Source organism: Lethenteron reissneri, chromosome 25 (genome assembly GCF_015708825.2).
Source record: "Lethenteron reissneri isolate LAM-NWPU_2019-01 chromosome 25, ASM1570882v1, whole genome shotgun sequence".
Taxonomy (NCBI): domain Eukaryota; kingdom Metazoa; phylum Chordata; class Hyperoartia; order Petromyzontiformes; family Petromyzontidae; genus Lethenteron; species Lethenteron reissneri.
The window spans coordinates 1,964,380-1,980,318 of NC_083803.1; the positions used below are offsets into that span (position 1 = coordinate 1,964,380).

The 15,939-nt window shown below is 51.4% G+C and overlaps 1 protein-coding gene across 1 annotated transcript; it reads left to right on the plus strand.

The window, feature by feature from the left end:
- The first annotated feature begins 405 nt into the window (after positions 1 to 405).
- Positions 406 to 13,970, plus strand: LOC133346903 (coiled-coil domain-containing protein 80-like). Its single transcript, XM_061558732.1, has 7 exons — positions 406 to 1,661; positions 5,457 to 5,613; positions 7,276 to 7,412; positions 7,867 to 8,024; positions 8,963 to 9,066; positions 10,364 to 10,444; positions 11,242 to 13,970. Exons 1-7 carry the CDS (start codon positions 633 to 635, stop codon positions 11,511 to 11,513), a joined length of 1,938 nt encoding a protein of 645 aa, XP_061414716.1. The 5' UTR covers positions 406 to 632; the 3' UTR covers positions 11,514 to 13,970.
- Positions 13,971 to 15,939: the final 1,969 nt, after the last annotated feature.

Genomic DNA, 15,939 nt, shown 5'->3' on the forward strand with positions numbered 1-15,939 from the left:
TCTCCCATCCCGAGTGCGAACCAAGCTCAACGCTGTGTAACTTCTGCGATCCGACACTAGACACCTTTCTAAGTGGTGATTTTGGCTGTATGATAGCAAACTGCTTCAGAACGTGTATCGTGCGGCGTTAGCTCTGTGCGCTTTGTATGATCCAGGCATCAATGGTTGAGGGTACCTGACCATAATTCAAAAAGCCTGGCCTGGAGAGTTATGCAGAGGTTCCATCATCGGGTGGCGCCACCCAACGTCTAACAGGGCCAAGTGCGTAAAGGGCAACCCACAGGGTCAAGACACCAGGGTGAGGTGGGCGGGACGCTTGGCGTAGGGGGGGATCATGAGGCTCTGGGTCTCGCTCAGTTCGGCAGCTCAAGTGTAGCGGAGTGGAGCCCCGCGCACACAGACGCGGGTTGGTGCTGGGGGCATCAAGACGCGGTCACCGTGGCAAGGAGGTGGTGCGACATCATCGTTAATATTCCTCTACAAACGTGTTTGTGCTCCACGTCGTTATCACAGCGTTGCGTTAATCTTTGTTTCGCTGTTCCTAAATAGTTTGCTAGGTTTGTAAACGTGCGCAAGCAGTGAGTTGGATCTGCTGGACGTCGCTGCAACATCAGGTGCAGGCACGCATTGCGATGGAGACACGTGCCCTCCCCATCCACCTCCTCTCCATCCTCATCATCCTCATCACCACCACCCGCCTGCCGCCCGTCTGCCTCGCCGCGCCCGCCCCCGCAGCCGCGGCGGGCTACCTGGCGCAGCTGGCGGGCCGGGAGCGCCTCTGGGTGCTGGTGGCCCCGGATCCGCGGGACCGGAGCTTCCAGGCCATGATGTCCTTGATGAGCCGCGACGCCTACTGCGAGCTCTCGGAGCGCCAGGTGCGCCTGCTGCTGGTCGTGGTCACGCCGGCGCCGGGCGGCGTGGCCGGAGGCGCTCTTAACGCCACATTGCGCCGCGTGTCGCACACGGGGAGGCCCCTGGACGAGCCCCTGCCGGCCTCGGCCCCCGTGCGTGCCGCTCTGGCCGCGATGCGCCTCGACCCGCGCCGCTTCGGGATGGCGCTGCTGCGCAAGACGCTGCAGGTGGAACGGCGCCTCGTCACCCCCGTGCGCTTCCAGGCTCTGCTCAGAGCCATCGACGTGATGCCAGCGCGCAGACGGGAGCGGCTCGGCCGCAGGGGATGGGCGCAGCGGTGCCGGGAGACCGCGGATGCCCCGGCGGCACGGGCGGCACCGGCGGCATCGGCAGGAGCCCCGCCAGGCGCGGCACGGAGCGCACATCGGGTGCCACCGCCACCCCCGGCGCGGATGAACGTGCCCCGAGTTCCCCCGACCTTGGCACCCGTGGCACCTCCAGCTCCCAGGGTCCCTCCAGCCTCCAGGGCTCCCGTGGCCCCTGCAGCTTCCAGGGTCCCCGTGGCCCCTGCAGCTCCCAGGGTCCCTCCAGCCTCCAGGGCCCCCGTGGCCCCTCCACCCTCCAGGGCCCCCATGGGCGCGCAGCGCGGATGCGGGCGCGGTGAGGCGTGCGGCGGCGGCGACGGCGGCGCGGGTGTCGCTGGATCCGCGCGTGGAGGAGGAGGAGGAGGCGGCGCTGAGGCTGCGGGATCCGGGGCAGCGGCACTCTCCGCCTTCCTGCAGCACTTCAGGGGCAGGAGGCGCCTGCTGGTACGCGTGCGTGCACCGGTGGCGACGGATCTTTGTAATAGCCGCGAGTGGCGCAACGGCGCCCACCTTGCACACACACACACTCGGAGCTGTACAGAATACAAGTAGAACACGCAGAGCATCTGATAACACGAGAGTTGGTGGTGGTGGTGATGGGGGGCGGGTAGAGGGCATGTCTCGTCTCCGTTGCTAGAGCTGTGCAGACGGTGGATATTCCACGTTAATGACGAGCGACGGTTTGGCTATAGGCCAACAACAGGACATCTACTAATAAGAGAATGGTAGACCCTTTATATATATATTTTTTAGACCAACCCTAATAGTTTATAATCCACCGTTTTGTCCAAGCAGCAGTATAGACGGGCACACAAAAGAGTCGATCGGCAGGTCGAGTGTGGTGGGATAAAGTATGGGGACTGCCCACCTCTGCCAAGAGGAAGAGTAGGCAGAAAACTACCCTCTCGATGATCTCTCGAAAATTCCCAGCAGTGGCGTGAGCAAGTTTTATATCTGTATGATTTTACAGTGGACACAGCATTCGTAATTTACCCAGTCTGCAGACAGGTAAGGGACCGTCCATAAATGACGTCACGCACCTGGGGGGGGGGGGGTCAGACATTTGTGACGATGTGTGACGAGGGGGGGGGGAGGGTGAAAATGTGACGTCACATCAAAATGCGCAACTTTAAATAAATATAGACTTTTTTTATAAATATTTTCTCGTACAACATCAGCGTGCAGCGCCACATTAAATACGCACTACAATGACAATAGTTTAAAGCGATTTGAAGCATGTTTATTTGGAGGGGGGGCAGAGCTTTGTGACGTCATATTTGAGGGGGGGTCTGACTTTTTGTGACGCCGTGTGACGATGGGGGGGGGGTCAAAAATCGTCAAAAATCTCGTGACGTCATTTATGGACGGCCCCTAATCCATAGATTCGGCAAGACACGTGGCCGTCATACAACGCACGTGGAAGCGCTCCTTCAAAGCGAGATGGAATGGCAGCTAGGAATGGAAGCATGCTCAAGACGATGGCCAAACGGTTCGACGGAGCAATGAAATCGCAATATTGTGTGTGCCAAACGTCAGCCTGAGCTGTGGCGCACCAGAGGCAATGCCACCAACAACGGGGAAGGCCTCATCTGCTTTCTCACACTGATCCAAAAAGGTACGAAAAATCATTCGATCCTGGGTGGCATATCAAGTGTACACGTCTGTGGCGGGATCATGTCCGGTACAGGCCTGTGTGTGATTGGCTTCCCCTGCTCCCTGATGCCCCCACTGGCGCCACCGATGCAGCGGGGCCTTATCTGTAGTGCCGCTGTACAAGCAAGCCACGACGGAGCTGTGCCGAGCCAACCTGGCCGGGTTGATTTTCCACTGCAGAAGCCGAGCCGTGTCACTGACGTCATGAAATGACCGAGTCAAAACCTGTTTTAACTGGCGGCGTCTTCACTGTGTGGGGACCGGCGTCATGCGCAAGGAACGGGTCAATAGCCCTCCACCCTGCCTGGCTTCGAGCCAGATGCACACGTGTTGGGAGCAGTGCCGGATTAAGCTAGTGCGGGGCCCGTAGCATATGCTACTTTTGCTACTCGGATAATCCGACACTGGTTATGAGGCCACCTTAGCATGGCTTCGTTCTGACTGGACATGGAAAATAGCCTGTGGAAAACCACCCTTTACAGGGAGCTTGGGTCAGGTGGGTGGGTGGGTCAGAGGGTGAGTTCGTAAGGGCACACATGCTTTTACCCGTGGTGGGTGTGCCACCCTCTTACACCTTGCTGTCACTCCCGGGTCCAACTTGCCACCATCTCTGGGCAAGACAGGACTTTGCACAGAGGGAGTGGCAGCAGACACGTAAATATCTCGACATTGCAAAGCTTCGTCAGCATGCCCAGACCGCATTGCTATTTAAAGCATTGGCTGGTGACCACCAGCCAGGTGGAGGTTCACTGGTTTTCGGTGGGAACTGTCAGTGACATTGCTGTATAAAAACATTTAAAGGCAAGGTGTGACCTGCACCCACGTCTCACATCTGGCCGAGCATCGCAAGAGTTAAAGTGTCATAATTCTGACTTCAACTCAGCCCTTCATGCTCCCAGCGTCATTAAAACGAGTACCACTTTGTGTAAAATCATCGGCAAGGTGTATAGGAGAGTGGCACACCCACTTTGGGCAACTATATTGTGTGCCCTACGAATTCACCATGCGATGGATAAACTTGTCCTTGCCATAACAATGAAATATCCAAACCAGCTCAAGACAATAAACAGGGGTTTAGCACCACCCCACGCTTGTTTGAGAAGGAAAGCACTTTGAATTTGACGGTTTGTACTGAACAACAGCCAAATAATCTGAAATGTTGTTTGTAACGTATTGTGGATAATCCTTAAGATACATTTAATGTACGGCATATCATTAATGCTGCTGTGCATTCTTGGGTCTTTCGGTAAAGTTACGTAGATAGGTTCAAAGAAAATAACAAAAAACTACCTCTCTACGTGACTTTACCGAAAGAGCCAAGAATATGAATTCCTGCAGTCACGAAAGCTTTAAGTCAAGATTTAATGCTGCTGTGATTGTGGCTCCACACAAACGAATTGTGACGCAGTTAAAATCCGACACGTTCAATATTCACTCAATCAGTTTTTATATTTTCAGGTTTGCTGTCATGGAGTAATGGTTAGCAGCACACCAGAGTGACCGGACTTTCGATCCGGAGGTCACCAGTTCGATTTGATCTCCTGGCACAGCAGTTCAAATAATGGGCAATTTTCTTTAATCATTCCCATATCTTTCGATCCAGCAGTGTACATGGGTACACCACAGTTCGGCAATCGCAGGCAGTGTGAGGAGTGGTAAAGTATGGGTACTCCCACCTCTCCAAGATATCTGTCCAGCATGAAAGAGTAGGTCATTATACCCTCTATGTATGTATGTTTAACTTATTTTATGCTAATCGAAGGTGCGGTGGAAGGACTAGAAACGAAACACAAAAAGCAGTTCTAAAGAAATTAGTTTTCAATGTAGATTTAAAAGTGCATAGCTCCAGTGGCTTCCTAATATCGGTAGGGAAGAACATTCCAGACGGCCGCAGAAGCGTATCTGAAAGCGCGCGATGCAGTGACCGTCTTTGTTCAATGGGTTAGGATGACCGGAGTTTGCGGGTTGGTTTATGCTCCTTGATCTTTAGAAATCCCTCGAGCAGCTGTGAGCAGGCAATTGCATAGCTGCACCTTTACCGTCCTGTTGAGGACGATGGCCGACGTGGTGGATTGGGTGGACGTGCCTGTGTGTGTGCCTGCGTGCGTGCCTGCGTGCCTGCGTGCGTGTGTGCCTGCGTGCGTGCCTGCGTGCCTGCGTGCGTGCCTGCGTGCCTGCGTGCGTGCCTGCGTGTGTGCCTGCGTGCGTGCGTGTGTGCCTGCGTGTGTGCGTGTGTGCCTGCGTGTGTGTGCGTGCCTGCGTGCGTGTGTGCCTGCGTGTGTGTGTGCGTGCCTGCGTGTGTGCCTGCGTGCCTGCGTGTGTGCCTGCGTGCGTGCGTGTGTGCCTGCGTGCCTGCGTGTGTGCCTGCGTGCGTGCGTGCGTGCGTGTGTGCCTGCGTGCCTGCATGTGTGCGTGTGTGCCTGCGTGTGTGCGTGTGTGCGTGCGTGTGTGTGTGTGTGTGCGTGCGTGTGTGCGTGCGTGCGTGCGTGCGTGTGCGTGCGTGCGTGTGTGCGTGCGTGTGTGCCTGCGTGCCTGCGTGCGTGCGTGTGTGCGTGCCTGCGTGTGTGCGTGCGTGCGTGCGCGAAGGTGCTGGGTGCTCCGGCCGAGGAGGACGCTGCTTACCGCGCACAGAAGTTCGCGCTGAAGGGTCGCGAGTGCGAACTTGCGCTCCGCAAGGTGAGCGTCCTCGCGCTGCTTGGGAATGCGTCTATGAGCACCCTGCGCATCGACCACCACCACACAGGTAGGAGGCTTGACTCGCCAAAGCACCGCAAGGGTTTTTTGCAGAATAAGTGTAGATCCTTGGATCTTAACAGATGCCCTCTATTTTAAGTATTTATTAAATGTGGTTTGCAATTCGTTTTTTTTTCCATTTTCCACGTAAAATGTCCCGTAAGTGTTGCAAAAGTAAATAATAAACTGGAGCAAAAGTGTTTTTGTCGGTTTGATGCCTTGGTCACATGGAATGCTGCATCGGTGCTTCATTTGTTATCTCCATCAAATTGCGTTTCACAGATTAAACCGCTAAGTGGTAGATAATGAACATATTTGATTTGTAATGGATTGAGATGTATGCAATGTATGATATGCATGAAGTATAATGAAGATACATGGTTACATGTGTGTATTATACATTAGGAATATGAATGCCTAAATGTACAGACACCTATTTTGATGAAAGTGTCATATATCATCATCGTTATCAGCACACACAGCACTCTGGGAAGAGCACTCGGCACACCCAGGTGCACCGTGCGGGGCAAACATGATGTGTGGTAGAATGTCCTCTACCCGACAGCCACACTATGCGCCCCACAGTTATTCCCTGCCATGCACAGCCCCTGACCACAATGGAATGAGTGACACTCCACTGAAGCCACGGTAGAGCGAAGCCATTGGGCCGATGCATGGACAGGTCCCTGATGAGGTGTTAACTTGGCAAGCCCATGCACCTCAGTTACTCACCCCAGGCCAGTTGCAGGCGGTGTTGTCGAGTGACACATTTGGTGCCTGCGTTCGTTTTGTCCGAGAGCTTGACGGCGTTGGCGTGGCAGTAGAGACGGCAGCGTTCAGAGATGATTCAGAGATTATTCTCACGGCAACATTCATCTGAGTGTTGTTTATACGCCGGGCATCGGCTCATTGTTCACGGGCAACAGAGTGCTCCTCGGAGTAAACCCAATGCGAGGGCTGCTGCCGTGTGCCGGGCACGGGCACCAGCAGCCGCACGGTGAGCCATCCAGCCCGAGCCACGAGGCAGTTCCACGAGGTGGTGGCTAAAAACAAGAAGCGCCATTTGCAGCATCGGTCCGAGGAGAAGCCACTTAGGTTTGGTCCCGAGTTAAAGAGCCCGTTCGGCTGTAAACTTTTGAACTCGCATTCAGCTGTGGCAGCGTGCAGGTGAAACACACCTGACACCGTTTAGCTTGCACCCATCTGGAGACGCCGCTTGTGGCAGGTAAATGTGACGGTAAATTGAAAATGCGCGGGGGGTTCCGACATGCAATCTCAGAGCAGGGCAGCGAACACATTTCGTCGTCGCACAGTATTCTCTCATTGTTCACGAACTTGCTATCCGCGATTTTGGCTATCCGGAGAATTGCATCTGGAGCTCGACACGACTGCATCGAGAGAAAGAGAGAAAATGATGACATAAAGTGCTGCGAGAGAATCTGATGAAAGAAAGTGATGACATAAAGTGGTGAGATAGATAGATAGAGATAACTTTTGATACGGTCATTTTCGTAGGGCAATAACATTATCCGCCAAATGTTCTAGTCATGAGCATCTCCAGAAACGCATCCCTCACGAATAACGAGGGAGCACTGCATATCTATACTAAATCCACGGTGATGTCTCCGTGTCGTGGGTGCTCTCCCGCCCGTCTACCGCTCGCGCACGCGAGGTCACGCGGAACAAGTGGCCCTGAACGTGCGGAACGAGCTCATCTCCTTCGAGATGCTGGGCGCGCTGCGGCACGAGTTCGGCCTGCCCCACGCCACCTACCGCCTCGTGCTCGCCGACTACGACATGCGAGCCACGGTGCGCGCGCGAGCCGCGTACCTCCTCCCCAGCGTCGCACCGCTCTCACCGCAGCAGCCCAGCGGCAGTGGCGGTACCCATTGGGGAGGGGGTTAAAGCAGACAATGCTTTTGGGTGTGTCACCTGATTAACAAGCAGTAGTGCGCAGTTTTATGCGGGACGTTTCACAGCCGTGTGAAATTGTGAAGGTCAAAGTCGAATTACAATGACAATTCATTTCGTTACAATTACGAGCTTTTGACGTTCATTGTGGAATCTGAATATAAGCAAAATAATTTTCTGCACCATATTTTCTCATCGATCCGGGGCAACCTTAATCTGTCCGCTCGAGGCTCTAAACTTTCGCTTGATTCGCTTTCGCCCGAGCGCCGCCGAACAAACAACGCGGCGCCGTTTTAATTGCTCGTGGCACACGCATATTGCGTGACGGTGGGACGTGCCGTTTCCGACGCAGGCACACTTTGAGAACCCCGTTCCGCTGGACACGCTGCTGCGGGTGCTGGACCAGCTGCCCTCGCGCCTGCAGGAGCTGGCGCTGGAGACGGGCGCGCGAGCGCGCTGCGGTTCTGGCCGTGGAGCCGCGGGCAACGCTCTCGCCCACTTGCTCAGCAGGTGCGAGCGTGCGCGGATGTGGACGGGTTGTTCACGATAAATCCCACGCGTGTGTTAAAGTATCACAACAACAACAATAATAATAATGAATTACGTCAATTCACTGCTGAATGATGGCCTCCCCACGCCTTATCGGTCATAGGGGTTTTTTGCACCATACTTCGCCAAGGTGAGATTTGGGGAGGCCTACTGCAGCCTTAGCCGTCGCTCGGAGGTTTGGAGATGTTTGGAGGATGAGCGGAGGTTGCATTTTGCCGAGGAGATGTAAATTGCCTCGGCGGCCCAAACCACTCTTTAACACGATAAGGAAATGTTACTTTCAGCGCCACCTTGATTGAGACCATTAAATGGGATGAATATCAATTTGCTCTCAGACGCCTCGGAACATGTCTATAGATTTTGACGAGCATTTTGTGAGGTTTTGCATATCTGTCAACCCCTTACAGTGCCTACCTTATTACAGAGCAATTCAAACCTTATTGGTCACCCGTGCCCCCTGGTGAATCTCAACGTTCAGTCTACAAAGTCCCATCACGAGCGAGAAACACAAACAAATGGACATTTTTTTTTGCCCGTATTGAAACGGCTGTCCTCCGGATGGACCTGAAAACTGAATTTCCCTGTTAAAGAATACGGTAAAGCGTTTGGGTTGACAGGTACGGTCTTGGTGGAGGGAAAACCTCTCAGCTTAAATTTGTATGTATGTTAAACTTCTTTTGCACCATACGTAGCCAACAGTGCCTCCCATACAATCAACAGTATGGGACAAGGGGAGTGGAGGGGGGGGGGTAACCCTGTGCTGGTTGTGTAAGCCTACAGGGTTTTGGAGGAAGTAGCCACCACCCCCTGTGAGCGGCTGGCTGAGAAGGAGAGCGACCGACGGTGCGGTGACGTGCCGCTGGAAGTAAAGTGTACGTGCGCGCGTGTGTCACGCGTAGGTTCCACTCCAAGAAGCGACTCTTTGTGATCTCGTCGCCTGGCAAGAGAGAGCACAGCTACGTGCAACAGCTCCACGCCCTCCGTGGCCAGGCCTGCTCGCTGGGTAGGAGCTTCACCTCGGCCTCTTCCGTCGACCCGACGTGTAAACCGGTGTTCTTCACGAATCTTCATAGGGGTGGGGTGGGGGGGCACTTTCGCCGGTAAGACACCATCAGTGCGAGGGCCGCCAGACTGCCAGCAAGGGGTGTTTGCACTCTTTGTGTGTTGTTCCGGTGGGCCGCACGTCAGGGGCCGCACTAAAGGCCAACGGGGGCCGCCAGTGGCCCCCGTTGGCCTTGCAACAAAAAGAACACCGGTGTAAACGATTAGTCCTCGCGGCAATTTGAGAATAAATAAGTAAAGAGGTCAATCAGATTTGGTTCATCCGTATCTTCTTGCTTGCTTTGGCTGACTTGTTAGTATTGTGTGTATCTCACTTGCTGTTTGTCTTTGTACGTCCTGTCATTTGCTTTTCTGCCGTCTGTCACGTTTGTCTTGCCTGTTCCACGTGTCACCTTTCTCGTTGTTTACAGTCCTGTTTGTGTCTTTTGTCTCATTATATCTCATTTGTAGTCCCTGTCTGATGTGGTATTTATCTTGTTTCTACAAATTACTGGTTTGGCTGTACTGTATATTTCGTATGTTCTGCCTGATTTTGTACTGCCTCATTGTATTGTCTGTCACTCGTACTGTCTCTTTACTTGACTGTCCGCCACATTTGTACTCTTCGCTTTGTTTGAATCGGATCGGCAACCAGAATAACAAGAAGAGCCATTTCTTTCGAATTTGGTAAAAAATCAAACTATGTTTCAAGAGCCGCACTGCACGTGAATAGGAGACGGTGGTGGTCCTTTTTAATCAACGTCACGAAGCAGCAGCCCTTAAAGAGCAACATGCGGCTCCAAAGCCACAAGTTGGTGACCCCTGGTCTCGTTTGTACTGTTCAACTCAGTTGTTGTGTCCGCCTCAGTGGTCATGGCTGTCTTGTGTTGTCCATCTCATCGGTAATGTCTGCCTCATGTGTTCCGTCTCAATTGTAATTTTGTCCTGTTTATATTGTTAGACTTGCGTAGATTTTCTATCTCGTTTGCACCGTACATCCCATTTGTATTGTCTGTCTTGTTTGCATTAATCATCCCATTGGTAAAGTCTATCTCATTTTCACTTTCCATCTACTTTTTACTATCCATCTTCCAATCTGATTAATTTCACGGTCTTATTTCCTCACATTTCCCAGGAGAGCTACCTCAATAAATGTGACGATCCTGGGAAGACCAGCACGGTCGACACCCCCAGCACACCACAGTCTGTGCGGAGTGGCCGCACGTCGTTTGTGACGCTGCGCTGCTGTGTCCCCGCAGGCCTGCGCCACGTGGTGGTCATTCAGCTGCTGGGCCTGGACCAGGATGTGCATGGCCAGCTGGAGATCTACCCCGCCAATGGTGTGTGTGTCCATGTGTGTGTGTGGATGTGGATGTTTATCAGCACGCATCAGTGTTGGTAACCTTTGTTGGTACATAACCTGTTGGTACGTAACATAACATAACCTATTGTGGGGAGCTGTAGTGTAGTGGTTAGCGCGCTGCGTTATTAACCTGGCGACCTGGGTTTGATTCTCTCTCACGCCTAACACCAGTGACGATTATCTTATCCGGTCCTGGGCCTCCCCTAGGTCGACTCAGCCTCAAATGAATACCTGATGCTGTGTATAAACATCATCACTAGAGAGACAAAGGTGGCCGGGCGTGGTGCTGACCACCCATCCCCTCGTGTGCCGTGTCGGCCTTCATAGGTGCACGCTAACAGCACTTTCCCCAACAGTCTGTTAAGGCTATACGGGGGATCTTTGTCTTTGGATGTTTATCAACTAATATCTCTGTTGGTGCATAACCTATAACCACCAAAGCTCACGTTGTTGTTGTTGTCAGCCTTTATCTTTACACTGCTGTGCTATGGCCTCCCCTATTTTTTTACTACTTCCTTTCCTTAGTTTTTCCTTTCGAGTCGTGGCCTCCGAACTCTTTTATTCCGTCTCTGCGTACAATTTGAAAAATGACCCACGAATCACTCACTTGGGGAAATGCATAGCTACATCGCCCTCTGACTGCGAAACTTGGCAGGGCCCTCATGAACAAGTTCGAAGAATCAAAAGTGAGATTTTTGTTTTGCTGGAGAATACAAATGTTATCAATCAACATCGATCAGTTTGCTCCATTTATTGTCACAATTTGTATTTCAGGAAAGCCGCACGCGGTTGAGCGAGAGATGATCGACAGCGTCATGGCACGCAACCTCCGCGCTCACTTTGGCCTGCGCGAGGATTACTTCTCCATGGTGCTGGTGAGCAAGGAGGGCGAGGTGACGTCGTGGTTCCCGTCGGCCATGTGGTCCATGGCGATCGTGTACGACCTCATCGACTCGTCGCCTTCCCGCCAGCACGAGATGGCTCTGCAGCAGAGCAGCGGGCTGCGTTGCCCAGAGAGGGTGAGCGCTGGCAAGGCGAGATTTTAAAACTCGGCCACGTTCATCGCAGCGCGAAATATCTAATCCTTTACTCCCGTGGTTACAATCAGGGATGGCTGTTGTACTCTGTGCATTCAGGAAATCTGAAAACCCATTTTTTCCACGTAAGACCACTTTGGTCTTGTCACGACCATTCATAAAAGGAGCAATTAATTTACAAACCAGTTAGTGTTCCCCTGCAGGTGGGTTTTCGGTGTGTTTTTTTTTTGTCAATGTGTGCTGCAAGCAATTACACTTGTTGATTTTTCAACTCAATGGAAAACATGGTACACTAAATTGGTAAAAGTGCAGGTTGTTTACGTCGCTACTGGCAGATGCGCCTCCACTGGAGAAAGCTCTAGAGATGCCCTCTCTAGAGGCTATTTTGGCCTATTCTTCCATGCTGGCCAGACTTATTGGAAGAGAGGTGTGAGTACCCACACTCTACCTCACCACACCACGTGACCTACCGATCCACTAACTGTGGTATGCCTCTTTATACTTTTGGGTGGACAGAGGTGGGATAGACTAATTGACTGCGATTCTTGCAATAAAGTAATTTTATCGGGCTCATAAGTGGTGGGGGGAAAATAATCACTTCTGACATGAATACAGCAGGCAATGTCTACGTATTTGTTTATTTGAGCTCTATTCCATTTGAGCTGTAGACAGGTGACACTAGTTAACTGCATGCCCATGTTTTTGAAAACTTGTTATCTTCGATGGGCCATGAAATGCATCACGTAACTCATTAAACAAAGTGTGCAACATAAACAGGCATCTCCACACACTCTTAAAAATACATTTCAGTGATGTTCGTGAAACTTGAGTGAAAATATCTAATCAAAACCCTTGTTCACCCGGATGAAATTCAACTGCTCGGTTTTAAAAATGTAGTAACGGGGGGGGGGGGGGGGGGGGATCTGCCTTGGATTCAAGTATCCACTCTGCCACCACGACATGAGTTTAAGACTCATCTTTCTGGGACTCTGTAGAACACCCAATCATGCCAGGGAATGGCACCGGAAGATGACACCTGATCTCAGACTTTTGATGCTCGGGGTGGATTTAACCATGGCAGAAGGTCACACTTGGTGCTGCTGTCTTGGGGCCCATGGACTTGGATGGAGCACAGATTGACTCCACAAACAGTAACCAATCAAAAATTACGGGACGGTGAGGGGATTCTGACAGCATAATGGCACCATGATACAATCTCATGATGTCATGGCCCAAGACCAGAGATGACCAATAAGGTTCTGATCTGTCTCATGGAGATTTGTGTGGAATTGTGCTCACAGCCTACAGAGTGTGAGCCGCGCATTATGACTAAAGCTACGATTTTGGAATGACAATGTTTTGCAAAAAATAAAACAATTATGAAAAGTTCACGGAATAACTTTCGGGCAGTGCTCCATCCAAAATTCGCTTAAATTTGAACATTATACTTACTTTGAAATGTAAAAAACTTTCAATTATTATTGTAGTGTATTTTACTGAAATGAAGTGGCTAATTTGTATTTGATTTCGATATAATTGATCTGAAATGCATTTAAATAGTCCCTCCTGCCCTCTGCCACATGGCCACCGTGGCTTTGGAAGCAATCAACATCGTGCACAGAGAATGCAGATTTCTACTTTTATAACATTTTTTTTACCATTTTATGGATGAGAATGACATTCATAGTGAGTGTGAGGGCCAGAAAACACTGTGATTTTCCCACCCAATGGGCAGTTGAACCTCCACAAACTAGAATGTTTATCAGGCTTCACGTTTCTCCCACGTTTGCACCCCCTCCCAAAATGAACACCCCCCCTTCACTCTCTCTCTCTTTCTTCCTTTGTACAAAAGTGCTACACAGTTATCCACTTAATGGAAATACAACCAGTTGCATTATTTTGTGAAAGAGCGACATTTAAGTACCACATCAGCTGTTTTTCCATTTTTTTTTAAACACCAACCAACCCCACCCATTTCTAATCCCATCAAGCAACATAACAAGATCAACTTCACCGAATACGACGTATCGTTATTGGGCCAACCTTACTCGCCAGTGGATTAAATTCCCTTTTAAAGCTCCTCACTGCTGCATACAAAAATCACACTGCCGATTAACATGTGCTGCATTCATGCGTGAAATCAATGAGCTGCTTACTGTAATATCGGTATGATAGGCACAATAGCTGGAGGATGTGGCTTTTAATTGGTCTGTTGTGAGCTTGAATCTTCTATAGGGTTGACCTAGCCCTTCATTGAAGATTACACTGCAGAACTGCGATATTGGATAAAATACATTCCTGCGGAGGGAGCTGGTAGGAACGTTGGGTTGCTCGGTCAATGGCCAGGGTCAACGGCGGCGTGGTGTATTTCGCAAATATGGCCGACTGTGAGGGCGGGCACAAGCCGGCGTGAGTAGGTTACACGTTGAGTTTTATAAGGGCACCACGGGGTGACCAGCCGCTCCCCACCCAGCCCCACCCTCCCCACCCAGCCCCTCCCCACCCACCCTCCCCACCCAGCCCCTCCCCATCCTCCCCACCCAGCCCCTCCCCACCCTCCCCTCCCCACCCAACCCTACCGTTCCCACCCAGCCCCTCCCCACCCTCCCCACCCAGCCCCTCCCTGCACGACAGACACAATAATCCCCTGTGGGCTGGTGTAACCAGGAGGTTCCTACCAGTATGAATACGACAGTGAGGGAAGACAACATTCATCCTGTCGATAGACTCCATCAGACAGATGCATGTGGAATGTCCTAACACTAGCTCAGGGCTGTAAGAACAGATGATACCTTGCTCACTTGAGCAAGAAACCATTTTATCTTGGACATGTTTGACCATATGCTAAATGCCTCTGCAGAAAATACACAAATAACGCACGGCACCGTTCGATGAGACATGCCAGAGTAGACAACAAAATTCAACCAAACTGAAACAAACACCACTCGCCCAAAGCAATCTCTCTTCAGCGAGTGTTTGGGGTGCCACGGTGCCATGGTATGCATGAGGTCGTGGGTTCGATCACAACCCTGATGCCTGCTGTATATTTGGAGTTTGCATGGCTCTCTCCCCATGGTCACGTGGATTTTTCTCCGGGTCCTCCGGTTTTTCCCTCCACATTTAGAATCAACATCATCCGTTTAGCGTATTTGGCTGCTCTAAATGTCCACGTGATAAGGCACTTTGTTGAGCTATCATCTGTGGTCAAGTCGCTTCTGGAAAAAAGAGCTGTATATCTCAGTGGGCCCTATATATTTAGTTTATAGTTCCACCTGTGTGCAGGTACACACACCCCGCGTGATGGCAGCGCATTCCCCACATGTTGAAACATTTTGTCGTTTGAGGCCACGTCGCTCGTTACAGAATCCCGCAGCTGCAGGAGCTCCCAGCCGCAGGGGGCCCCCTCGTGAAGCGTGCAGGCCTCCATCACAAGCCACGTTCCCCGCCGGGTGCGTGTGTGCGCGCGTGCGTGTGTGCGTGTCAGTGCGCCCAGTGTTTTCTATGTCCCGTGTGAACATTTCTGTTCTGACTTTCCCTGCTCTTTACAGCTGATGGTCTAATTCTCATTGGCTAGGAGTTGGTTATTTGATAGCTTGAGGACCATGCCTGCTCCTTCTGTTTTGAACCCGGCCCGCGATGTAGAGAAGGAGCAGCCCTCTTGCACAGCAACAAAGCTCCAGCTAAAACTGGGTGATGTCCACACTCTGTGGTGAAGAAAAACAAGTGGCATCGAGCTGCTGTGCTCTCAGATGCTATGCATGCTCTCTGTGCTCACTGGCGCGGCTCGCAAGGGTTGTATTCCCGAGATGACGCGCTCCGAAAACCGGTCACTTCAGTGTGCATTACAGAATTTCACACAAACATGCAAATTACTTCTGTGGCAATCCAATACGGGTGACCTGTGATTTCTGCGTTTGTGTACAGTGCTGTCTGGCCTTACCAGTGCTTCCACATTAGGGTCTCGTTCTCATTGCATCGACAATGATTACATATGATTATTATATTCTAGCTACTACTTTTGTGAAATAATGTTTGTGCGTGGGAGTGTATACCAGACTAATACAACAACTTTGAGAGAGCAATGTTAAAATAACCAATATGTACTGCAGTCAGTTATAATTCAATATTGTCACCCATATCATCAACATCGTTCTCATTACCCTCTTATCTTACACGTGGCTTGGGTTGCTCATTATGGATTTGCATTTTTAATACGGTGCTTAAATACCTAAAACTCAAAGCTCCTCACATCACATCTCATCCCAACCATTCGAATGCCCTGCTGCAGTCGAGCCAAGGAGACTCCCAAGTGGCAGCCATCGCCGTGTGTGGTACAAGGTGTACGCGGTACAAGGTGTACGCGGTACAAGGTGTGTGTGGTACAAGGTGTACGCGGTACAAGGTGTACGCGGTACAAGGTGTGCGCGGTACAAGG